The sequence below is a fragment of the Carcharodon carcharias genome, chromosome 17 (assembly GCF_017639515.1).
Source record: "Carcharodon carcharias isolate sCarCar2 chromosome 17, sCarCar2.pri, whole genome shotgun sequence".
In the NCBI taxonomy this organism is placed as follows: Eukaryota; Metazoa; Chordata; class Chondrichthyes; order Lamniformes; family Lamnidae; genus Carcharodon; species Carcharodon carcharias.
In genome coordinates, this window is record NC_054483.1 from 77,552,471 (window position 1) to 77,579,979 (window position 27,509).

Sequence of the window (27,509 nt, forward strand, 5' to 3'; positions counted from 1 at the left end):
ACAACAAGGGCTACACTTCCAAAGCATTTTATTGGCTGTAAAATGCTGCTGATCATGAAAAGTGCTATGTAAATGCAAATCTTCCTTTTTTACTTGTCCATTATGTTCTCATGTCCTTTGTTTAGGACCTGAATTGTCTTCTAATGGTGCTTAAAGATGCAGGCATACTTATCATTCTCTAATAACTAAGGAAGTTATTTATAAAAAATGTTTTACTGCAACGTTCATTTTCAAACTATGATCATTCTCTCAACAGGCTCGAATATACATCAGGGTGCTCATATGATTATATTGCAATATACGATGGACATACAACAAATTCTGTTTTGCTTTCAAAATTTTGCAATGGATCAGATGAGATATTTATATCATCATCGAGCAGTATGACAATATATTTTAGATCTGATTCCAGTGTGACCAGACGTGGGTTCGCTGCAAACTACTCCTCTCTGCCAAACAATGATGGTGAGATTTGTTACATTTGTCTCAAACTTGCAAGGTACTTTAAACTAGAAGAAATGTAGAGAAATTAGGACTTGATGTATCTCAACCCATTGAAATCTCAACTAAAGCTCTTTATCAGATTTTCAACTTAGTGCCTAGGTACAATTCTGACCTTGCAGTCAGGCCAATTTGACAATAATGGGGCAAGTTTAAATATCAAAAGTTGAAATGCTAGCAATGTTGCAAACGTCAGTAGGAGAAATGTCTTTTAATACAGAAATCTAATGGTCTGCAGTAAAGTAACAAATTTGATTAGAAATGTCACATTGCTGCAGAATGTCAGTTTATCAGATATCCAATATTAACATTCACATCTAAAAATCAGAAAGCTCACCTTTTTATGCACATTGATATGTGGAAAACTTTGTGTAATTTTTTGTATTTATATTTACATGTTAGAATATATATCTGGCTCCACCAAACACGCTGCAAGCGTATTTAGCGAACAGCTGAACCACACAAACAGGAAGTTTCCAGGCTTGATTGCCAGTTGGTTTATCTGGTTGCAGCCAAAGCAATGGCAGGGTGGCTATGGGCCTCAGAGCTCACATAAGCTACTGAAGTGAATAAAGAAGTCCTATCAGGCTTCCCACCACCTGCCATTGGTAGTCCGTGTGTATGGACATCTGGTGAAATCAGAATCAGGCTCAACTGTCTTAGCCCAATAATTAACATGTGACCAATCACTGTCAATACGATCAACAGTGACATAAAGAAGGTGACTGGTGACCACTAGCTGTGGAACCTTATAGGAACATGGAGTGAATAGTTTTAAGAAATATTATGAGAAAAGGAAGATTATCCATGATCATAATGAATGGCGAAGCAGGCTCCAGGGCCTCTATGTCCTATTCCTGTTGAAATTTCTTATGCGCAAGAAAATTGGCAAAGAATTTTGGTAGAGAATAAAAAATAAATAGCTTGTTCTTTTATCATGTATTGCACTCATGAACTTATCCATTTTCTTACCGTCGATAGGTGGATCTTGTGGAGGGTATCTTGATGCTGCTTATGGTTCTATTCTCAGTCCCAAATATCCATTTCCCTATCCAAATAATGCACAATGCTCTTGGTATATAAGAGGGGACAGAAACCAAATCATAAAGCTGCAATTCACTTACGTTGAGTAAGTAAAAATGTTTCACTTCTAAAATTTAATTTAAAGAATAGCAAGAGTATTTGCTGCCAATTAGCTATTGCTAATGGAGTCACTTCACTTAAATTACAACAAGGAGGTATTCTCCATTTTGTTGACAAGAAACAATATTATAGAAAGCTGTTAGGTCTTCACAGTAAAATAAAACTCATATGATGAAATGAAGCATCTGATCTGAGATATTTCCCTGGCTGACTGCTGTTCAGCGGAATAGAAATCAGCAGTCAAGTGTTACACAATGTACAATGTGATCTTGAAATGAGTGCAAATGAGTCTGGAATAGTTCAACGTGATATAGATCAATTAATCATGTAGAAGTCTGAAAGATGGACAAATCTTATTGACATAAATATAATTTCATGAAATAATAACAGACTGGAGGAAATGTTGCAAAGATCTTACTTAGATCAAATATAATAAAAGCAGAAAATGCTGGAAACACTCAGCAGTACTGGCAGCATCTGTGGAGAGAGAAACAGAGTTAACATTTTGGGTCTGAAATACTCTTCCTCAGAACTGAATGGAAGTAGAAATGTGTGGGAATTTACACTGTTGAAGAGGGAGGTCCGGGGGCGCGGGGGAGTGGTGGAGCAGTATAAAACAAGTAGGAAGCCATTGATGGGTTGGAGCTTAGTAGAGATTTGACAGATATGTCATGGACACATGACAAAATGAGTGTTAATGGTAGTGTTAAAGTCTAACGAAGGTACTAATAGTGGCGTAATGGTAAGATAGTAGAACATGTTAATAACAGAACAAGGGTTAGCACTCTGTGAAAGCAAAGCACAAAAAAGCTACAAATGGCCCTGTGGGTGGTGAGAATTGGAAAAAAAATAGAAAAAGATCAGAATGGAGAATAATGGTCTGAAGTTGTTAAACTCAGTGTTAAGTCCAGAAGGCTGTATAGCACCTTATTGAAAGATAAGGTGCTGTTCCTCCAGTTTGCATTGTACTTCACTGAAACATATCACCCACACCACATGGGCTGCAGCGGTTCAAGAAGGCAGCTCACAACCACCTTCTCAAGGGCAACAAGTGATGGGCAATAAACACTGGCCCAGCCAGCGAAGCCCACATATCGTGGATGAATAAGAAAAAAATTATTGGAGGTAGCTCCTTATGGATGAGATGATATACTGAGTTCTTGTCTGCCCATTTGGCTGGATGTAAAAGATTCAATGATCTCAAAAAATGGCAGTAGAGTTATGCCCGGTCAATCAACATCACCAAAACAGATTGTCTGGTTGTTATCGTAATGCCGTTTGTGGAAATTTGCTGTGCACTACTTGACTGCCATGTCCCCTGCATTACTATAAGGGTTACACTTCCGAAGTATTTCATTGGCTGTAAAATGCTGCTGTTCAAGAAAAGTGCTATGTAAATGCAAATCTTCCTTTTCCAATTGTCCAATATGTTTTTTTTTGTTTCGGAACTGAAATGTCTTCTAATGGTGCTTATAGATGCAGGCATACTTATCATTATCTGATTGATTAAGGAAGTTGACTATAAACAAGGTTTTACTGCAACATTCATTTTCAAACTATGATCATTCTCTCAACAGGCTCGAATATACATCAGGGTGCTCATATGATTATATTGCTATATATGATGGGCCCACAACAAATTCTGTTTTGCTTTTGAAATTTTGCAATGGATCAGATGAGATATTTACATCATCATCGAACAGTATGACAATATATTTTAGATCTGATTCCAGTGTTACTAGACGTGGGTTTGCTGCAAACTACTCCTCTCTGCCAAACAATGATGGTGAGATTTGTTACATTTGTCTCAAACTTGCAAGGTACTTTAAACTAGAAGAAATGTAGAGAAATTAGGACTTGATGTATCTCAACCCATTGAAATCTCAACTAAAGCTCTTTATCAGATTTTCAACTTAGTGCCTAGGTACAATTCTGACCTTGCAGTCAGGCCATGTAATTATAGCTTATTTATTATTGTAATTATTATAATTATAATTATAGAAGCTGCCTGATTGGTGTTTCCATTGATTTCTCTCAAAATATAAGTCTCACATAACGGCAACGAGTTGAAAATGTATCCCACATTTTCAAAGTAGTGCAGTCACATTTTGTCTTTTCATGTGAACACTCTTCCTGGCTTTCTTCTTGATTTTCTCAGAAAGCAAGTTTAAAAATATATCCACTCCTAGAAAAGATTGAATGCCAAGTGTATAGTTTTATATTTCATTCTGTTTGGAGATGTAGTTGACAGTTATCATTGGTGTTATGACATAGTAAAGGTGCCTTAAGTAAACTAAAAAAGCTGATTTTGTGTGTCCCAATCTGTTCCACCTCTTAGCGTCACATCCAGTACCTTTTGTTCCCACCACTTCTCAAAGAAAATCATAAAATTAGTTGATGCAGAGTTTGGCTGCTCTGGAGTTGGAAGCTTCCAAAATGGTCGTCAACTGAGACAATGAAAATCCACTGGCCTGGGTCTGTTTAGCCTAAACACTTCTCTGTGCAAAATATGTTTCCATCTCTGCTGTGCAAAATTTCACTCTGTGTTCAGCAAGACTGAAGGCAAAAAAAAAATGGAGAGAAAAGACCGGATAGCAAATTATCTCCATTTGTATCATTAATTTTGACAAATTACAAAGTACTTACAGCTCAAAAAACAGGCCACGCAGTCCAAGCCAGCATTTATGCTCCATATAGACTTCTTCCCACTCCTTTTCTTCCAAACATATCAACTTTCCTTCTATACCTTTTTCCTGCATGTCCTCATCTAGCTTAGCTTGGACTACATCTATGTTATTCACCTTCATTACTGCGTTTAGTAGCAAAATTCACATTCTAACTTGGCTCAGAATGAAGCAGTTTCTCTCGATTTCCCTACTAGATTCATTAAGTATTTATTGAACATCAGTGTGGGTGGAAGAATGGGCACAAACCTGGGGCAAGTGGGCCCTACCCCAATTTCCAGTCTCTGCATCAAAGCCACCTAACCTCGACTACACAATTAAATACAAACTCTAAACTGTTAATTGCTTAAGCGTCCTGAGTGATATTAAAAATGCAACAAAAAATATTTACATGATGTAATCATATATCAGAAGCTTTAACTTCAGCCTATTGTCTTTATCCTGAATATTTTTACATATTTAATACCCAGAATTATTATTTACTCATATCAATGTTAAGGTTGCTCAAACCTACCCTCCTCTTCTTTCAACAGGGAAGGCACTTACAGTATTAACATTAAGTAGGACAGAAATTCCGAACTGTGGTAACTTTAGTGAAAAATTGGCACTTCTTACTAAAATCCAATTTTTCTTAAAATAGACAGCGGAAGGAATTTCAGCTCCAATATTTCTGTTTTCCCTCAGAAATACCTGTTGAAAATTTAACATTAATACATCATTGCTTTTATCCTGCATCAAAAAATCAAACCTTAACAGAGAAGTTTTATCATCAAAAATAAGAACTTTGTCAGTGCTGCATCCTCAGTGTATGATGACACTGAGGGGCATTTTAGCTGGGCAATGCTATGCCTAGTGATAGAGTTTTGAAATTATGCAGCTTCCGTCCAATAAGATTAATTGTTTTATTTCTTGAAAGAATGAAGAATTCCTCCTCCATGTTAAAGTTGTTACATTCCAAAGTAAACAGTCACAGATTTGGAAACAATGATTGGACGCAAGACTCCATAGTGCATAGACTGCCACAGGGGCAGGCGAGTGCTCATGCAGTCTGGTTAAAAGTCCCACATTGGTTACCTGGGACTTTGTTCCAGTTGTCTCAGAACTTGTTTGACCCTCTAGCTCTCCCCCCTCACCCTCCCTCAAACCCCATCACTATCCCCATGACACCTCAAGCCTTTATGCCACCTGCATAGCAACTCGTCCAGTATCCACTATATGCAGACCTCAGGGGCCATCTGGAGATTCCAGAAATTGAACTTCCAACAGATTAATACAGCTCTCAGTCCTACACACTTGATATTGAAATGCTACCCATTCATTAAATCCATTCAAAGTTTTTAAATCTCTTCAAATGGTTAAACTTTGATTAATTTTTTAAAAATCTATTCTGTTTCAACTTTAAAGAAAGCTAACACTGCATTAGCCCCTTTGAGCTGTCTGTCAAACTGTTGTCTCAGAACACCCTGTTGTAACAATTGTAGACTTGGAAACTCAACCAACCATCTATAGGGGAGAATCGGCTGCGTGCCACGTGAGGTTGAAGGCCATGTCACTACTCAAGTTTAGGTTGAATAGGTGGAAAAGGAGATGAAGGGATATGCTAACAAATTGTACATATGAATCGAATTATTTGTCAATGTGACGGGTTGGGGTAAATATTGTCATGGCCTTGTTGGGATGAATAGCATGTTTTCATATTGTAATTTCTACATATTGTATCCGTTATCTCATAACTGGAAACAATATTTTTTCATTATTTATTCATGGTTCACTAAATAATTTTCCTCATTTTAATCTGTACTTTTAGAAACCTTCACAACACCAACATCAGGTAACTATGTTTAAATTTTCCTCATCTTCTTCTTTAAAACTCAACTTCAGGCAGAGGAGTTTCCAAACAGATATATCAGGGCTGAGTTGACATGACCCCCCATTTCATGAACACTGTGATTGTGCTTGGGTACAGTTATGTGCACAGAAGCAACCATCTGCTACTTCACCATGTTGCCGCTCTTCATGTCTGAGCCTGAAATGTTGGTGAGCTCAACAATAGAGCCAATATTGTTAAAAATTTGACTCAACTGAGCAATGAAAATTTGACAATAATGGGGAAAGTTTAAATATCAAAAGTTGAAATGCTAGCAATGTTGCAAACGTTAGTAGGAGAAATGTCTTTTAATACAGAAATCTAATGGTCTGCAGTAAAGTAACAAATTTGATTAGAAATGTCACATTGCTGCAGAATGTCAGTTTATCAGATATCCAATATTAACATTCACATCTAAAAATCAGAAAGCTCACCTTTTTATGCACATTGATATGTGGAAAACTTTGTGTAATTTTTTGTATTTATATTTACATGTTAGAATATATATCTGGCTCCACCAAACACGCTGCAAGCGTATTTAGCGAATAGCTGAACCACACAAACAGGAAGTTTCCAGGCTTGATTGCCAATTGGTTTATCTGGTTGCAGCCAAAGCAATGGCAGGGTGGCTATGGGCCTCAGAGCTCACATAAGCTACTGAAGTGAATAAAGAAGTCCTATCAGGCTTCCCACCACCTGCCATTGGTAGTCCGTGTGTATGGACATCTGGTGAAATCAGAATCAGGCTCAACTGTCTTAGCCCAATAATTAACATGTGACCAATCACTGTCAATACGATCAACAGTGACATAAAGATGGTGACTGGTGACCACTAGCTGTGGAACCTTGTAGGAACAGGGAGTGAATGGTTTCAAGAAATATTATGAGAAAAGGAAGATTATACACGATCATAATGAATGGCGAAACAGGCTCCAGGGCCTCTATGTCCTATTCCTGTTGAAATTTCTCATGTGCAGGAATATTGACAAAGAATGTTGGAAGAGAATAAAAAAGAAATAGCGAGTTCTTTTATCATTTATTGCACTCATGAACTTATCCATTTTCTTACTGTTGATAGGTGGAACTTGCGGAGGGTATCTTGATGCTGCCTATGGGTCTGTTATCAGTCCCAATTATCCTTCCCCCTATCCAAATGATGCACAATGCACTTGGTATATAAGGGGGAGAAGAAACCAAATCATAAAGCTGGAATTCACTTACATTGAGTAAGTAAAAATGTTTCACTTCTATAATTTAATTTAAAGAATGGCAGGAGTATTTGCTGCCAATTAACCATTGCTAATGGATTCACTTCACTTAAATTACAGCAAGGACGTATTCCCCATTTAGTTGACAAGAAACAATATTATAGAAAGCTGTTAGGTCTTCACAGTAAAATAAAACTCATATGATAAATGAAACATCTGATCTGAGATATTTCCCTGGCTGACTGCTGTTCAGTGGAATAGAGATCAGAAGTCAAGTGTTACAAAATGTACAATGTGGTCAGGAAATAAGTGTAAATGAGTCTGGAATAGTTCAATGTGATATAGATCAATTAATCATGTAGAGGTGTGAAACAGGACAAATCTTATTGAGATAAATATAATTTCATGCAATAATAACAGACTGGAGGAAATGGTGCAAAAATCTTACTTAGATCAAATATAGTAAAAAAAAACAGAAAATGCTGGAAACACTCAGCAGGCCTGGCAGTATCTGTGGAGAGAGAAACAGAGTAAAAATTTTGGGTCTGTAATACTCTTTTTCAGAGCTACGAGAGGTAGAAATGTGAGGGATTATACAATGTTGAAGAAGGGGGTGGGGCACGAACGAATGGTGGCGCAGGTGGAAAAAAATAGGAAGTCGTTGATGGAGCTCAGGAGAAATTTGACAAAGATGTCATGGACATAGGACAAACAGAATGTTAATGGTAGTGTTAAGGACTATAGAAGGTGCTAATAGTGGCCTAAAGGTAAGATAGCAGCACATATTAATAGCAGAACAAGGGTTAGCGCTCTGTGAATGCAAAGCAGAAGAACAAGTTACAGATGGCCCTGTGCGTGGAGGGCATTGGGAAAAAAAATTAGAAAAAGATCAGAATGGAGGACAGTGTTCATGGCCTGAAGTTGTTGAACTCAATGTTAAGTCCAGAAGGCTGTAGAATGCCTTATTTGAAGATGAGGTGCTGTTCCTCAAGTTTGCATTGTGCCTCATTGGAACATATTGGCAGGCCAGGACAGAAATGAGAGGTAGGTAGTGAATTCAAAAGGAAAGCGATAGAAAGGTCTGAGTCATGCTTGCGGATTGAGAGAATGTGTTCTGCAAAGCGGCCATGCAGTCTGTGTTTAGTCTCCGCAGCAAATGCAGTAGACTAAATTGAATAAGGTGCAAATACTTAGATCAATATAGATAAATCTAAGTTAATGAAATAGAAACAGAAATACCGGAAATAGTCAGTAGGTCGGGCAGCCTCTGTGGGGATTGCACAGGTTTAATGTTATTTCTGTTTGTCTCTCCTCGGAAGCTGCCAGACTTGATGAGTATATGCAGTATATTCTGTTGTTATTTCAGATTTCTAAAATCTGTAGTGCTTTGTTTTTGTATGAGTTGTTAAATATTGGAACAAAAAAGGTGTCTGTATACAAGTCTGTATGTAACAAAGGATTGTTCATTCGCTAAATGGGAAAAACCAAAAGATGTGATTGTGTCGTGAACAAAATGTTTGTCTTCGTTTAACCGCCATGATTAGTATGTTTAGTGATTAAAGATTGTGTGTGTTTTCATACCCCTTGCAGATTGTATGTCAGTTTAACAGAATCTGCAGCAGTCTTTTGCGACTTTTAATCTAAAGAATGTTATTTATTCTCATACACTTAACCCAAGTTTAAACCGCTACATCTCACATAATCGTCCTCAGATGCATGCTCAAACACAATGTGGTCCCACAATCTCTTTGACGTAGGTAAATGGAATACACTTGTACAAATTATGGTTAACTCAGTCTCTGTGTCGTATGAGGGAAGCCTAGTCTCTTGAAGGAACTTGATGCATTACAGCTGAAGTGAGGACATTATTAAACAAAGCATTCTCAGCAGGCTGTGAGGTTTCCTGCAGTTGAATTTCCAGTGGTTGTTTCACAGCTGAATGCATAGTTGAAACCTGCATGGGGAGTCCTTGTCACCTTTGGTATTTACATCTTACCAAGTATTGCTGTTATGTTTGATAATCTTGAAAAGCTGGGAGAGAATTTTAAGACAAATTTATTGGAGTATTTATGAAGCAAATCCCACTAGATCTGTGGATAGAATGGGCTGGATACATTGAGTTCACTCGACTGTTTGTCACAAAAGCTCATTTAGTAGCACACTTATCTCCGAGTCACAAGGTTTTGGGTTCAAGTCCCACTCCAAGGCTTGAGCACAAAAATCAAGACTGACACTCCAGTATGTGAGGAAACTCTCCATTGTTGGAGGTGGAACGTCTTATGCATGAGATGATGAACTGAGGTCCTGTCTGCCTGCTGGACTGGTTGTAAAAGGTTCCACTATCTGAAGAAATAGCAGGGGAGTTATCCCCGGTCAATCAACATCACCAAAACAGATTGTCTGGTTGTCATCATAATGCTGTTTGTGGAAATTTGCTGCACGCAACTTGATTGCTTTGTCTCCCACATTACAACAAGGGCTACACTTCCAAAGCATTTTATTGGCTGTAAAATGCTGCTGATCATGAAAAGTGCTTTTTAATGCAAATCTTCCTTTTTTACTTGTCCACTATGTTCTCATGTCCTGTGTTTCGGACCTGAAATGTCTTCTAATGGTGCTTAAAGATGCAGGCATACTTATCATTCTCTAATAACTAAGGAAGTTATTTATAAAAAATGTTTTACTGCAACGTTCATTTTCAAACTATGATCATTCTCTCAACAGGCTCGAATATACATCAGGGTGCTCATATGATTATATTGCAATATACGATGGACCCACAACAAATTCTGTTTTGCTTTCAAAATTTTGCAATGGATCAGATGAGATATTTATATCATCATCGAGCAGTATGACAATATATTTTAGATCTGATTCCAGTGTGACCAGACGTGGGTTCGCTGCAAACTACTCCTCTCTGCCAAACAATGATGGTGAGATTTGTTACATTTGTCTCAAACTTGCAAGGTACTTTAAACTAGAAGAAATGTAGAGAAATTAGGACTTGATGTATCTCAACCCATTGAAATCTCAACTAAAGCTCTTTATCAGATTTTCAACTTAGTGCCTAGGTACAATTCTGACCTTGCAGTCAGGCCAATTTGACAATAATGGGGCAAGTTTAAATATCAAAAGTTGAAATGCTAGCAATGTTGCAAACGTCAGTAGGAGTAATGTCTTTTAATACAGAAATCTAATGGTCTGCAGTAAAGTAACAAATTTGATTAGAAATGTCACATTGCTGCAGAATGTCAGTTTATCAGATATCCAATATTAACATTCACATCTAAAAATCAGAAAGCTCACCTTTTTATGCACATTGATATGTGGAAAACTTTGTGTAATTTTTTGTATTTATATTTACATGTTAGAATATATATCTGGCTCCACCAAACACGCTGCAAGCGTATTTAGCGAACAGCTGAACCACACAAACAGGAAGTTTCCAGGCTTGATTGCCAATTGGTTTATCTGGTTGCAGCCAAAGCAATGGCAGGGTGGCTATGGGCCTCAGAGCTCACATAAGCTACTGAAGTGAATAAAGAAGTCCTATCAGGCTTCCCACCACCTGCCATTGGTAGTCCGTGTGTATGGACATCTGGTGAAATCAGAATCAGGCTCAACTGTCTTAGCCCAATAATTAACATGTGACCAATCACTGTCAATACGATCAACAGTGACATAAAGAAGGTGACTGGTGACCACTAGCTGTGGAACCTTATAGGAACATGGAGTGAATAGTTTTAAGAAATATTATGAGAAAAGGAAGATTATCCATGATCATAATGAATGGCGAAGCAGGCTCCAGGGCCTCTATGTCCTATTCCTGTTGAAATTTCTTATGTGCAAGAAAATTGGCAAAGAATTTTGGTAGAGAATAAAAAATAAATAGCTTGTTCTTTTATCATGTATTGCACTCATGAACTTATCCATTTTCTTACCGTCGATAGGTGGATCTTGTGGAGGGTATCTTGATGCTGCTTATGGTTCTATTCTCAGTCCCAAATATCCATTTCCCTATCCAAATAATGCACAATGCTCTTGGTATATAAGAGGGGACAGAAACCAAATCATAAAGCTGCAATTCACTTACGTTGAGTAAGTAAAAATGTTTCACTTCTAAAATTTAATTTAAAGAATAGCAAGAGTATTTGCTGCCAATTAGCTATTGCTAATGGAGTCACTTCACTTAAATTACAACAAGGAGGTATTCTCCATTTTGTTGACAAGAAACAATATTATAGAAAGCTGTTAGGTCTTCACAGTAAAATAAAACTCATATGATGAAATGAAGCATCTGATCTGAGATATTTCCCTGGCTGACTGCTGTTCAGCGGAATAGAAATCAGCAGTCAAGTGTTACACAATGTACAATGTGATCTTGAAATGAGTGCAAATGAGTCTGGAATAGTTCAACGTGATATAGATCAATTAATCATGTAGAAGTCTGAAAGATGGACAAATCTTATTGACATAAATATAATTTCATGAAATAATAACAGACTGGAGGAAATGTTGCAAAGATCTTACTTAGATCAAATATAATAAAAGCAGAAAATGCTGGAAACACTCAGCAGTACTGGCAGCATCTGTGGAGAGAGAAACAGAGTTAACATTTTGGGTCTGAAATACTCTTCCTCAGAGCTGAATGGAAGTAGAAATGTGTGGGAATTTACACTGTTGAAGAGGGAGGTCCGGGGGCGCGGGGGAGTGGTGGAGCAGTATAAAACAAGTAGGAAGCCATTGATGGGTTGGAGCTTAGTAGAGATTTGACAGATATGTCATGGACACATGACAAAATGAGTGTTAATGGTAGTGTTAAAGTCTAACGAAGGTACTAATAGTGGCGTAATGGTAAGATAGTAGAACATGTTAATAACAGAACAAGGGTTAGCACTCTGTGAAAGCAAAGCACAAAAAAGCTACAAATGGCCCTGTGGGTGGTGAGAATTGGAAAAAAAATAGAAAAAGATCAGAATGGAGAATAATGGTCTGAAGTTGTTAAACTCAGTGTTAAGTCCAGAAGGCTGTATAGCACCTTATTGAAAGATAAGGTGCTGTTCCTCCAGTTTGCATTGTACTTCACTGAAACATATCACCCACACCACATGGGCTGCAGCGGTTCAAGAAGGCAGCTCACAACCACCTTCTCAAGGGCAACAAGTGATGGGCAATAAACACTGGCCCAGCCAGCGAAGCCCACATATCGTGGATGAATAAGAAAAAAATTATTGGAGGTAGCTCCTTATGGATGAGATGATATACTGAGTTCTTGTCTGCCCATTTGGCTGGATGTAAAAGATTCAATGATCTCAAAAAATGGCAGTAGAGTTATGCCCGGTCAATCAACATCACCAAAACAGATTGTCTGGTTGTTATCGTAATGCCGTTTGTGGAAATTTGCTGTGCACTACTTGACTGCCATGTCCCCTGCATTACTATAAGGGTTACACTTCCGAAGTATTTCATTGGCTGTAAAATGCTGCTGTTCAAGAAAAGTGCTATGTAAATGCAAATCTTCCTTTTCCAATTGTCCAATATGTTTTTTTTTGTTTCGGAACTGAAATGTCTTCTAATGGTGCTTATAGATGCAGGCATACTTATCATTATCTGATTGATTAAGGAAGTTGACTATAAACAAGGTTTTACTGCAACATTCATTTTCAAACTATGATCATTCTCTCAACAGGCTCGAATATACATCAGGGTGCTCATATGATTATATTGCTATATATGATGGGCCCACAACAAATTCTGTTTTGCTTTTGAAATTTTGCAATGGATCAGATGAGATATTTACATCATCATCGAACAGTATGACAATATATTTTAGATCTGATTCCAGTGTTACTAGACGTGGGTTTGCTGCAAACTACTCCTCTCTGCCAAACAATGATGGTGAGATTTGTTACATTTGTCTCAAACTTGCAAGGTACTTTAAACTAGAAGAAATGTAGAGAAATTAGGACTTGATGTATCTCAACCCATTGAAATCTCAACTAAAGCTCTTTATCAGATTTTCAACTTAGTGCCTAGGTACAATTCTGACCTTGCAGTCAGGCCATGTAATTATAGCTTATTTATTACTGTAATTATTATAATTATAATTATAGAAGCTGCCTGATTGGTGTTTCCATTGATTTCTCTCAAAATATAAGTCTCACATAACGGCAACGAGTTGAAAATGTATCCCACATTTTCAAAGTAGTGCAGTCACATTTTGTCTTTTCATGTGAACACTCTTCCTGGCTTTCTTCTTGATTTTCTCAGAAAGCAAGTTTAAAAATATATCCACTCCTAGAAAAGATTGAATGCCAAGTGTATAGTTTTATATTTCATTCTGTTTGGAGATGTAGTTGACAGTTATCATTGGTGTTATGACATAGTAAAGGTGCCTTAAGTAAACTAAAAAAGCTGATTTTGTGTGTCCCAATCTGTTCCACCTCTTAGCGTCACATCCAGTACCTTTTGTTCCCACCACTTCTCAAAGAAAATCATAAAATTAGTTGATGCAGAGTTTGGCTGCTCTGGAGTTGGAAGCTTCCAAAATGGTCGTCAACTGAGACAATGAAAATCCACTGGCCTGGGTCTGTTTAGCCTAAACACTTCTCTGTGCAAAATATGTTTCCATCTCTGCTGTGCAAAATTTCACTCTGTGTTCAGCAAGACTGAAGGCAAAAAAAAATGGAGAGAAAAGACCAGATAGCAAATTATTTCCATTTGTATCATTAATTTTGACAAATTACAAAGTACTTACAGCTCAAAAAACAGGCCACGCAGTCCAAGCCAGCATTTATGCTCCATATAGACTTCTTCCCACTCCTTTTCTTCCAAACATATCAACTTTCCTTCTATACCTTTTTCCTGCATGTCCTCATCTAGCTTAGCTTGGACTACATCTATGTTATTCACCTTCATTACTGCGTTTAGTAGCAAAATTCACATTCTAACTTGGCTCAGAATGAAGCAGTTTCTCTCGATTTCCCTACTAGATTCATTAAGTATTTATTGAACATCAGTGTGGGCGGAAGAATGGGCACAAACCTGGGGCAAGTGGGCCCTACCCCAATTTCCAGTCTCTGCATCAAAGCCACCTAACCTCGACTACACAATTAAATACAAACTCTAAACTGTAAATTGCTTAAGCGTCCTGAGTGATATTAAAAATGCAACAAAAAATATTTACATGATGTAATCATATATCAGAAGCTTTAACTTCAGCCTATTGTCTTTATCCTGAATATTTTTACATATTTAATACCCAGAATTATTATTTACTCATATCAATGTTAAGGTTGCTCAAACCTACCCTCCTCTTCTTTCAACAGGGAAGGCACTTACAGTATTAACATTAAGTAGGACAGAAATTCCGAACTGTGGTAACTTTAGTGAAAAATTGTCACTTCTTACTAAAATCCAATTTTTCTTAAAATAGACAGCGGAAGGAATTTCAGCTCCAATATTTCTGTTTTCCCTCAGAAATACCTGTTGAAAATTTAACATTAATACATCATTGCTTTTATCCTGCATCAAAAAATCAAACCTTAACAGAGAAGTTTTATCATCAAAAATAAGAACTTTGTCAGTGCTGCATCCTCAGTGTATGATGACACTGAGGGGCATTTTAGCTGGGCAATGCTATGCCTAGTGATAGAGTTTTGAAATTATGCAGCTTCCGTCCAATAAGATTAATTGTTTTATTTCTTGAAAGAATGAAGAATTCCTCCTCCATGTTAAAGTTGTTACATTCCAAAGTAAACAGTCACAGATTTGGAAACAATGATTGGACGCAAGACTCCATAGTGCATAGACTGCCACAGGGGCAGGCGAGTGCTCATGCAGTCTGGTTAAAAGTCCCACATTGGTTACCTGGGACTTTGTTCCAGTTGTCTCAGAACTTGTTTGACCCTCTAGCTCTCCCCCCTCACCCTCCCTCAAACCCCATCACTATCCCCATGACACCTCAAGCCTTTATGCCACCTGCATAGCAACTCATCCAGTATCCACTATATGCAGACCTCAGGGGCCATCTGGAGATTCCAGAAATTGAACTTCCAACAGATTAATACAGCTCTCAGTCCTACACACTTGATATTGAAATGCTACCCATTCATTAAATCCATTCAAAGTTTTTAAATCTCTTCAAATGGTTAAACTTTGATTAATTTTTTAAAAATCTATTCTGTTTCAACTTTAAAGAAAGCTAACACTGCATTAGCCCCTTTGAGCTGTCTGTCAAACTGTTGTCTCAGAACACCCTGTTGTAACAATTGTAGACTTGGAAACTCAACCAACCATCTATAGGGGAGAATCGGCTGCGTGCCACGTGAGGTTGAAGGCCATGTCACTACTCAAGTTTAGGTTGAATAGGTGGAAAAGGAGATGAAGGGATATGCTAACAAATTGTACATATGAATCGAATTATTTGTCAATGTGACGGGTTGGGGTAAATATTGTCATGGCCTTGTTGGGATGAATAGCATGTTTTCATATTGTAATTTCTACATATTGTATCCGTTATCTCATAACTGGAAACAATATTTTTTCATTATTTATTCATGGTTCACTAAATAATTTTCCTCATTTTAATCTGTACTTTTAGAAACCTTCACAACACCAACATCAGGTAACTATGTTTAAATTTTCCTCATCTTCTTCTTTAAAACTCAACTTCAGGCAGAGGAGTTTCCAAACAGATATATCAGGGCTGAGTTGACATGACCCCCCATTTCATGAACACTGTGATTGTGCTTGGGTACAGTTATGTGCACAGAAGCAACCATCTGCTACTTCACCATGTTGCCGCTCTTCATGTCTGAGCCTGAAATGTTGGTGAGCTCAACAATAGAGCCAATATTGTTAAAAATTTGACTCAACTGAGCAATGAAAATTTGACAATAATGGGGAAAGTTTAAATATCAAAAGTTGAAATGCTAGCAATGTTGCAAACGTTAGTAGGAGAAATGTCTTTTAATACAGAAATCTAATGGTCTGCAGTAAAGTAACAAATTTGATTAGAAATGTCACATTGCTGCAGAATGTCAGTTTATCAGATATCCAATATTAACATTCACATCTAAAAATCAGAAAGCTCACCTTTTTATGCACATTGATATGTGGAAAACTTTGTGTAATTTTTTGTATTTATATTTACATGTTAGAATATATATCTGGCTCCACCAAACACGCTGCAAGCGTATTTAGCGAATAGCTGAACCACACAAACAGGAAGTTTCCAGGCTTGATTGCCAATTGGTTTATCTGGTTGCAGCCAAAGCAATGGCAGGGTGGCTATGGGCCTCAGAGCTCACATAAGCTACTGAAGTGAATAAAGAAGTCCTATCAGGCTTCCCACCACCTGCCATTGGTAGTCCGTGTGTATGGACATCTGGTGAAATCAGAATCAGGCTCAACTGTCTTAGCCCAATAATTAACATGTGACCAATCACTGTCAATACGATCAACAGTGACATAAAGATGGTGACTGGTGACCACTAGCTGTGGAACCTTGTAGGAACAGGGAGTGAATGGTTTCAAGAAATATTATGAGAAAAGGAAGATTATACACGATCATAATGAATGGCGAAACAGGCTCCAGGGCCTCTATGTCCTATTCCTGTTGAAATTTCTCATGTGCAGGAATATTGACAAAGAATGTTGGAAGAGAATAAAAAAGAAATAGCGAGTTCTTTTATCATTTATTGCACTCATGAACTTATCCATTTTCTTACTGTTGATAGGTGGAACTTGCGGAGGGTATCTTGATGCTGCCTATGGGTCTGTTATCAGTCCCAATTATCCTTCCCCCTATCCAAATGATGCACAATGCACTTGGTATATAAGGGGGAGAAGAAACCAAATCATAAAGCTGGAATTCACTTACATTGAGTAAGTAAAAATGTTTCACTTCTATAATTTAATTTAAAGAATGGCAGGAGTATTTGCTGCCAATTAACCATTGCTAATGGATTCACTTCACTTAAATTACAGCAAGGACGTATTCCCCATTTAGTTGACAAGAAACAATATTATAGAAAGCTGTTAGGTCTTCACAGTAAAATAAAACTCATATGATAAATGAAACATCTGATCTGAGATATTTCCCTGGCTGACTGCTGTTCAGTGGAATAGAGATCAGAAGTCAAGTGTTACAAAATGTACAATGTGGTCAGGAAATAAGTGTAAATGAGTCTGGAATAGTTCAATGTGATATAGATCAATTAATCATGTAGAGGTGTGAAACAGGACAAATCTTATTGAGATAAATATAATTTCATGCAATAATAACAGACTGGAGGAAATGGTGCAAAAATCTTACTTAGATCAAATATAGTAAAAAAAAACAGAAAATGCTGGAAACACTCAGCAGGCCTGGCAGTATCTGTGGAGAGAGAAACAGAGTAAAAATTTTGGGTCTGTAATACTCTTTTTCAGAGCTACGAGAGGTAGAAATGTGAGGGATTATACAATGTTGAAGAAGGGGGTGGGGCACGAACGAATGGTGGCGCAGGTGGAAAAAAATAGGAAGTCGTTGATGGAGCTCAGGAGAAATTTGACAAAGATGTCATGGACATAGGACAAACAGAATGTTAATGGTAGTGTTAAGGACTATAGAAGGTGCTAATAGTGGCCTAAAGGTAAGATAGCAGCACATATTAATAGCAGAACAAGGGTTAGCGCTCTGTGAATGCAAAGCAGAAGAACAAGTTACAGATGGCCCTGTGCGTGGAGGGCATTGGGAAAAAAAATTAGAAAAAGATCAGAATGGAGGACAGTGTTCATGGCCTGAAGTTGTTGAACTCAATGTTAAGTCCAGAAGGCTGTAGAATGCCTTATTTGAAGATGAGGTGCTGTTCCTCAAGTTTGCATTGTGCCTCATTGGAACATATTGGCAGGCCAGGACAGAAATGAGAGGTAGGTAGTGAATTCAAAAGGAAAGCGATAGAAAGGTCTGAGTCATGCTTGCGGATTGAGAGAATGTGTTCTGCAAAGCGGCCATGCAGTCTGTGTTTAGTCTCCGCAGCAAATGCAGTAGACTAAATTGAATAAGGTGCAAATACTTAGATCAATATAGATAAATCTAAGTTAATGAAATAGAAACAGAAATACCGGAAATAGTCAGTAGGTCGGGCAGCCTCTGTGGGGATTGCACAGGTTTAATGTTATTTCTGTTTGTCTCTCCTCGGAAGCTGCCAGACTTGATGAGTATATGCAGTATATTCTGTTGTTATTTCAGATTTCTAAAATCTGTAGTGCTTTGTTTTTGTATGAGTTGTTAAATATTGGAACAAAAAAGGTGTCTGTATACAAGTCTGTATGTAACAAAGGATTGTTCATTCGCTAAATGGGAAAAACCAAAAGATGTGATTGTGTCGTGAACAAAATGTTTGTCTTCGTTTAACCGCCATGATTAGTATGTTTAGTGATTAAAGATTGTGTGTGTTTTCATACCCCTTGCAGATTGTATGTCAGTTTAACAGAATCTGCAGCAGTCTTTTGCGACTTTTAATCTAAAGAATGTTATTTATTCTCATACACTTAACCCAAGTTTAAACCGCTACATCTCACATAATCGTCCTCAGATGCATGCTCAAACACAATGTGGTCCCACAATCTCTTTGACGTAGGTAAATGGAATACACTTGTACAAATTATGGTTAACTCAGTCTCTGTGTCGTATGAGGGAAGCCTAGTCTCTTGAAGGAACTTGATGCATTACAGCTGAAGTGAGGACATTATTAAACAAAGCATTCTCAGCAGGCTGTGAGGTTTCCTGCAGTTGAATTTCCAGTGGTTGTTTCACAGCTGAATGCATAGTTGAAACCTGCATGGGGAGTCCTTGTCACCTTTGGTATTTACATCTTACCAAGTATTGCTGTTATGTTTGATAATCTTGAAAAGCTGGGAGAGAATTTTAAGACAAATTTATTGGAGTATTTATGAAGCAAATCCCACTAGATCTGTGGATAGAATGGGCTGGATACATTGAGTTCACTCGACTGTTTGTCACAAAAGCTCATTTAGTAGCACACTTATCTCCGAGTCACAAGGTTTTGGGTTCAAGTCCCACTCCAAGGCTTGAGCACAAAAATCAAGACTGACACTCCAGTATGTGAGGAAACTCTCCATTGTTGGAGGTGGAACGTCTTATGCATGAGATGATGAACTGAGGTCCTGTCTGCCTGCTGGACTGGTTGTAAAAGGTTCCACTATCTGAAGAAATAGCAGGGGAGTTATCCCCGGTCAATCAACATCACCAAAACAGATTGTCTGGTTGTCATCATAATGCTGTTTGTGGAAATTTGCTGCACGCAACTTGATTGCTTTGTCTCCCACATTACAACAAGGGCTACACTTCCAAAGCATTTTATTGGCTGTAAAATGCTGCTGATCATGAAAAGTGCTTTTTAATGCAAATCTTCCTTTTTTACTTGTCCACTATGTTCTCATGTCCTGTGTTTCGGACCTGAAATGTCTTCTAATGGTGCTTAAAGATGCAGGCATACTTATCATTCTCTAATAACTAAGGAAGTTATTTATAAAAAATGTTTTACTGCAACGTTCATTTTCAAACTATGATCATTCTCTCAACAGGCTCGAATATACATCAGGGTGCTCATATGATTATATTGCAATATACGATGGACCCACAACAAATTCTGTTTTGCTTTCAAAATTTTGCAATGGATCAGATGAGATATTTATATCATCATCGAGCAGTATGACAATATATTTTAGATCTGATTCCAGTGTGACCAGACGTGGGTTCGCTGCAAACTACTCCTCTCTGCCAAACAATGATGGTGAGATTTGTTACATTTGTCTCAAACTTGCAAGGTACTTTAAACTAGAAGAAATGTAGAGAAATTAGGACTTGATGTATCTCAACCCATTGAAATCTCAACTAAAGCTCTTTATCAGATTTTCAACTTAGTGCCTAGGTACAATTCTGACCTTGCAGTCAGGCCAATTTGACAATAATGGGGCAAGTTTAAATATCAAAAGTTGAAATGCTAGCAATGTTGCAAACGTCAGTAGGAGTAATGTCTTTTAATACAGAAATCTAATGGTCTGCAGTAAAGTAACAAATTTGATTAGAAATGTCACATTGCTGCAGAATGTCAGTTTATCAGATATCCAATATTAACATTCACATCTAAAAATCAGAAAGCTCACCTTTTTATGCACATTGATATGTGGAAAACTTTGTGTAATTTTTTGTATTTATATTTACATGTTAGAATATATATCTGGCTCCACCAAACACGCTGCAAGCGTATTTAGCGAACAGCTGAACCACACAAACAGGAAGTTTCCAGGCTTGATTGCCAATTGGTTTATCTGGTTGCAGCCAAAGCAATGGCAGGGTGGCTATGGGCCTCAGAGCTCACATAAGCTACTGAAGTGAATAAAGAAGTCCTATCAGGCTTCCCACCACCTGCCATTGGTAGTCCGTGTGTATGGACATCTGGTGAAATCAGAATCAGGCTCAACTGTCTTAGCCCAATAATTAACATGTGACCAATCACTGTCAATACGATCAACAGTGACATAAAGAAGGTGACTGGTGACCACTAGCTGTGGAACCTTATAGGAACATGGAGTGAATAGTTTTAAGAAATATTATGAGAAAAGGAAGATTATCCATGATCATAATGAATGGCGAAGCAGGCTCCAGGGCCTCTATGTCCTATTCCTGTTGAAATTTCTTATGTGCAAGAAAATTGGCAAAGAATTTTGGTAGAGAATAAAAAATAAATAGCTTGTTCTTTTATCATGTATTGCACTCATGAACTTATCCATTTTCTTACCGTCGATAGGTGGATCTTGTGGAGGGTATCTTGATGCTGCTTATGGTTCTATTCTCAGTCCCAAATATCCATTTCCCTATCCAAATAATGCACAATGCTCTTGGTATATAAGAGGGGACAGAAACCAAATCATAAAGCTGCAATTCACTTACGTTGAGTAAGTAAAAATGTTTCACTTCTAAAATTTAATTTAAAGAATAGCAAGAGTATTTGCTGCCAATTAGCTATTGCTAATGGAGTCACTTCACTTAAATTACAACAAGGAGGTATTCTCCATTTTGTTGACAAGAAACAATATTATAGAAAGCTGTTAGGTCTTCACAGTAAAATAAAACTCATATGATGAAATGAAGCATCTGATCTGAGATATTTCCCTGGCTGACTGCTGTTCAGCGGAATAGAAATCAGCAGTCAAGTGTTACACAATGTACAATGTGATCTTGAAATGAGTGCAAATGAGTCTGGAATAGTTCAACGTGATATAGATCAATTAATCATGTAGAAGTCTGAAAGATGGACAAATCTTATTGACATAAATATAATTTCATGAAATAATAACAGACTGGAGGAAATGTTGCAAAGATCTTACTTAGATCAAATATAATAAAAGCAGAAAATGCTGGAAACACTCAGCAGTACTGGCAGCATCTGTGGAGAGAGAAACAGAGTTAACATTTTGGGTCTGAAATACTCTTCCTCAGAACTGAATGGAAGTAGAAATGTGTGGGAATTTACACTGTTGAAGAGGGAGGTCCGGGGGCGCGGGGGAGTGGTGGAGCAGTATAAAACAAGTAGGAAGCCATTGATGGGTTGGAGCTTAGTAGAGATTTGACAGATATGTCATGGACACATGACAAAATGAGTGTTAATGGTAGTGTTAAAGTCTAACGAAGGTACTAATAGTGGCGTAATGGTAAGATAGTAGAACATGTTAATAACAGAACAAGGGTTAGCACTCTGTGAAAGCAAAGCACAAAAAAGCTACAAATGGCCCTGTGGGTGGTGAGAATTGGAAAAAAAATAGAAAAAGATCAGAATGGAGAATAATGGTCTGAAGTTGTTAAACTCAGTGTTAAGTCCAGAAGGCTGTATAGCACCTTATTGAAAGATAAGGTGCTGTTCCTCCAGTTTGCATTGTACTTCACTGAAACATATCACCCACACCACATGGGCTGCAGCGGTTCAAGAAGGCAGCTCACAACCACCTTCTCAAGGGCAACAAGTGATGGGCAATAAACACTGGCCCAGCCAGCGAAGCCCACATATCGTGGATGAATAAGAAAAAAATTATTGGAGGTAGCTCCTTATGGATGAGATGATATACTGAGTTCTTGTCTGCCCATTTGGCTGGATGTAAAAGATTCAATGATCTCAAAAAATGGCAGTAGAGTTATGCCCGGTCAATCAACATCACCAAAACAGATTGTCTGGTTGTTATCGTAATGCCGTTTGTGGAAATTTGCTGTGCACTACTTGACTGCCATGTCCCCTGCATTACTATAAGGGTTACACTTCCGAAGTATTTCATTGGCTGTAAAATGCTGCTGTTCAAGAAAAGTGCTATGTAAATGCAAATCTTCCTTTTCCAATTGTCCAATATGTTTTTTTTTGTTTCGGAACTGAAATGTCTTCTAATGGTGCTTATAGATGCAGGCATACTTATCATTATCTGATTGATTAAGGAAGTTGACTATAAACAAGGTTTTACTGCAACATTCATTTTCAAACTATGATCATTCTCTCAACAGGCTCGAATATACATCAGGGTGCTCATATGATTATATTGCTATATATGATGGGCCCACAACAAATTCTGTTTTGCTTTTGAAATTTTGCAATGGATCAGATGAGATATTTACATCATCATCGAACAGTATGACAATATATTTTAGATCTGATTCCAGTGTTACTAGACGTGGGTTTGCTGCAAACTACTCCTCTCTGCCAAACAATGATGGTGAGATTTGTTACATTTGTCTCAAACTTGCAAGGTACTTTAAACTAGAAGAAATGTAGAGAAATTAGGACTTGATGTATCTCAACCCATTGAAATCTCAACTAAAGCTCTTTATCAGATTTTCAACTTAGTGCCTAGGTACAATTCTGACCTTGCAGTCAGGCCATGTAATTATAGCTTATTTATTACTGTAATTATTATAATTATAATTATAGAAGCTGCCTGATTGGTGTTTCCATTGATTTCTCTCAAAATATAAGTCTCACATAACGGCAACGAGTTGAAAATGTATCCCACATTTTCAAAGTAGTGCAGTCACATTTTGTCTTTTCATGTGAACACTCTTCCTGGCTTTCTTCTTGATTTTCTCAGAAAGCAAGTTTAAAAATATATCCACTCCTAGAAAAGATTGAATGCCAAGTGTATAGTTTTATATTTCATTCTGTTTGGAGATGTAGTTGACAGTTATCATTGGTGTTATGACATAGTAAAGGTGCCTTAAGTAAACTAAAAAAGCTGATTTTGTGTGTCCCAATCTGTTCCACCTCTTAGCGTCACATCCAGTACCTTTTGTTCCCACCACTTCTCAAAGAAAATCATAAAATTAGTTGATGCAGAGTTTGGCTGCTCTGGAGTTGGAAGCTTCCAAAATGGTCGTCAACTGAGACAATGAAAATCCACTGGCCTGGGTCTGTTTAGCCTAAACACTTCTCTGTGCAAAATATGTTTCCATCTCTGCTGTGCAAAATTTCACTCTGTGTTCAGCAAGACTGAAGGCAAAAAAAAATGGAGAGAAAAGACCGGATAGCAAATTATCTCCATTTGTATCATTAATTTTGACAAATTACAAAGTACTTACAGCTCAAAAAACAGGCCACGCAGTCCAAGCCAGCATTTATGCTCCATATAGACTTCTTCCCACTCCTTTTCTTCCAAACATATCAACTTTCCTTCTATACCTTTTTCCTGCATGTCCTCATCTAGCTTAGCTTGGACTACATCTATGTTATTCACCTTCATTACTGCGTTTAGTAGCAAAATTCACATTCTAACTTGGCTCAGAATGAAGCAGTTTCTCTCGATTTCCCTACTAGATTCATTAAGTATTTATTGAACATCAGTGTGGGCGGAAGAATGGGCACAAACCTGGGGCAAGTGGGCCCTACCCCAATTTCCAGTCTCTGCATCAAAGCCACCTAACCTCGACTACACAATTAAATACAAACTCTAAACTGTAAATTGCTTAAGCGTCCTGAGTGATATTAAAAATGCAACAAAAAATATTTACATGATGTAATCATATATCAGAAGCTTTAACTTCAGCCCATTGTCTTTATCCTGAATATTTTTACATATTTAATACCCAGAATTATTATTTACTCATATCAATGTTAAGGTTGCTCAAACCTACCCTCCTCTTCTTTCAACAGGGAAGGCACTTACAGTATTAACATTAAGTAGGACAGAAATTCCGAACTGTGGTAACTTTAGTGAAAAATTGGCACTTCTTACTAAAATCCAATTTTTCTTAAAATAGACAGCGGAAGGAATTTCAGCTCCAATATTTCTGTTTTCCCTCAGAAATACCTGTTGAAAATTTAACATTAATACATCATTGCTTTTATCCTGCATCAAAAAATCAAACCTTAACAGAGAAGTTTTATCATCAAAAATAAGAACTTTATCAGTGCTGCATCCTCAGTGTATGATGACACTGAGGGGCATTTTAGCTGGGCAATGCTATGCCTAGTGATAGAGTTTTGAAATTATGCAGCTTCCGTCCAATAAGATTAATTGTTTTATTTCTTGAAAGAATGAAGAATTCCTCCTCCATGTTAAAGTTGTTACATTCCAAAGTAAACAGTCACAGATTTGGAAACAATGATTGGACGCAAGACTCCATAGTGCATAGACTGCCACAGGGGCAGGCGAGTGCTCATGCAGTCTGGTTAAAAGTCCCACATTGGTTACCTGGGACTTTGTTCCAGTTGTCTCAGAACTTGTTTGACCCTCTAGCTCTCCCCCCTCACCCTCCCTCAAACCCCATCACTATCCCCATGACACCTCAAGCCTTTATGCCACCTGCATAGCAACTCATCCAGTATCCACTATATGCAGACCTCAGGGGCCATCTGGAGATTCCAGAAATTGAACTTCCAACAGATTAATACAGCTCTCAGTCCTACACACTTGATATTGAAATGCTACCCATTCATTAAATCCATTCAAAGTTTTTAAATCTCTTCAAATGGTTAAACTTTGATTAATTTTTTAAAAATCTATTCTGTTTCAACTTTAAAGAAAGCTAACACTGCATTAGCCCCTTTGAGCTGTCTGTCAAACTGTTGTCTCAGAACACCCTGTTGTAACAATTGTAGACTTGGAAACTCAACCAACCATCTATAGGGGAGAATCGGCTGCGTGCCACGTGAGGTTGAAGGCCATGTCACTACTCAAGTTTAGGTTGAATAGGTGGAAAAGGAGATGAAGGGATATGCTAACAAATTGTACATATGAATCGAATTATTTGTCAATGTGACGGGTTGGGGTAAATATTGTCATGGCCTTGTTGGGATGAATAGCATGTTTTCATATTGTAATTTCTACATATTGTATCCGTTATCTCATAACTGGAAACAATATTTTTTCATTATTTATTCATGGTTCACTAAATAATTTTCCTCATTTTAATCTGTACTTTTAGAAACCTTCACAACACCAACATCAGGTAACTATGTTTAAATTTTCCTCATCTTCTTCTTTAAAACTCAACTTCAGGCAGAGGAGTTTCCAAACAGATATATCAGGGCTGAGTTGACATGACCCCCCATTTCATGAACACTGTGATTGTGCTTGGGTACAGTTATGTGCACAGAAGCAACCATCTGCTACTTCACCATGTTGCCGCTCTTCATGTCTGAGCCTGAAATGTTGGTGAGCTCAACAATAGAGCCAATATTGTTAAAAATTTGACTCAACTGAGCAATGAAAATTTGACAATAATGGGGAAAGTTTAAATATCAAAAGTTGAAATGCTAGCAATGTTGCAAACGTTAGTAGGAGAAATGTCTTTTAATACAGAAATCTAATGGTCTGCAGTAAAGTAACAAATTTGATTAGAAATGTCACATTGCTGCAGAATGTCAGTTTATCAGATATCCAATATTAACATTCACATCTAAAAATCAGAAAGCTCACCTTTTTATGCACATTGATATGTGGAAAACTTTGTGTAATTTTTTGTATTTATATTTACATGTTAGAATATATATCTGGCTCCACCAAACACGCTGCAAGCGTATTCAGCGAATAGCTGAACCACACAAACAGGAAGTTTCCAGGCTTGATTGCCAATTGGTTTATCTGGTTGCAGCCAAAGCAATGGCAGGGTGGCTATGGGCCTCAGAGCTCACATAAGCTACTGAAGTGAATAAAGAAGTCCTATCAGGCTTCCCACCACCTGCCATTGGTAGTCCGTGTGTATGGACATCTGGTGAAATCAGAATCAGGCTCAACTGTCTTAGCCCAATAATTAACATGTGACCAATCACTGTCAATACGATCAACAGTGACATAAAGATGGTGACTGGTGACCACTAGCTGTGGAACCTTGTAGGAACAGGGAGTGAATGGTTTCAAGAAATATTATGAGAAAAGGAAGATTATACACGATCATAATGAATGGCGAAACAGGCTCCAGGGCCTCTATGTCCTATTCCTGTTGAAATTTCTCATGTGCAGGAATATTGACAAAGAATGTTGGAAGAGAATAAAAAAGAAATAGCGAGTTCTTTTATCATGTATTGCACTCATGAACTTATCCATTTTCTTACTGTTGATAGGTGGAACTTGCGGAGGGTATCTTGATGCTGCCTATGGGTCTGTTATCAGTCCCAATTATCCTTCCCCCTATCCAAATGATGCACAATGCACTTGGTATATAAGGGGGAGAAGAAACCAAATCATAAAGCTGGAATTCACTTACATTGAGTAAGTAAAAATGTTTCACTTCTATAATTTAATTTAAAGAATGGCAGGAGTATTTGCTGCCAATTAACCATTGCTAATGGATTCACTTCACTTAAATTACAGCAAGGACGTATTCCCCATTTAGTTGACAAGAAACAATATTATAGAAAGCTGTTAGGTCTTCACAGTAAAATAAAACTCATATGATAAATGAAACATCTGATCTGAGATATTTCCCTGGCTGACTGCTGTTCAGTGGAATAGAGATCAGAAGTCAAGTGTTACAAAATGTACAATGTGGTCAGGAAATAAGTGTAAATGAGTCTGGAATAGTTCAATGTGATATAGATCAATTAATCATGTAGAGGT

General features: G+C 37.6%; 1 protein-coding gene across 1 annotated transcript in view; it reads left to right on the top strand.

Moving 5' to 3' along the window:
• The first annotated feature begins 319 nt into the window (after positions 1-319).
• The window catches only part of LOC121289661, a 176,381-nt gene continuing 149,191 nt past the window's right edge, over positions 320-27,509 (top strand). Inside the window, exons 1-15 of the mRNA XM_041209286.1 lie at positions 320-465; positions 1,483-1,630; positions 3,222-3,430; positions 6,136-6,159; positions 7,274-7,421; positions 10,128-10,336; positions 11,354-11,501; positions 13,093-13,301; positions 16,006-16,029; positions 17,144-17,291; positions 19,998-20,206; positions 21,224-21,371; positions 22,963-23,171; positions 25,876-25,899; positions 27,014-27,161. Of these exons, the coding sequence (XP_041065220.1) occupies positions 384-465; positions 1,483-1,630; positions 3,222-3,430; positions 6,136-6,159; positions 7,274-7,421; positions 10,128-10,336; positions 11,354-11,501; positions 13,093-13,301; positions 16,006-16,029; positions 17,144-17,291; positions 19,998-20,206; positions 21,224-21,371; positions 22,963-23,171; positions 25,876-25,899; positions 27,014-27,161 (2,087 nt within the window). The 5' untranslated portion in view covers positions 320-383. The remainder of the gene's footprint in view (positions 466-1,482; positions 1,631-3,221; positions 3,431-6,135; positions 6,160-7,273; positions 7,422-10,127; positions 10,337-11,353; positions 11,502-13,092; positions 13,302-16,005; positions 16,030-17,143; positions 17,292-19,997; positions 20,207-21,223; positions 21,372-22,962; positions 23,172-25,875; positions 25,900-27,013; positions 27,162-27,509) is intronic.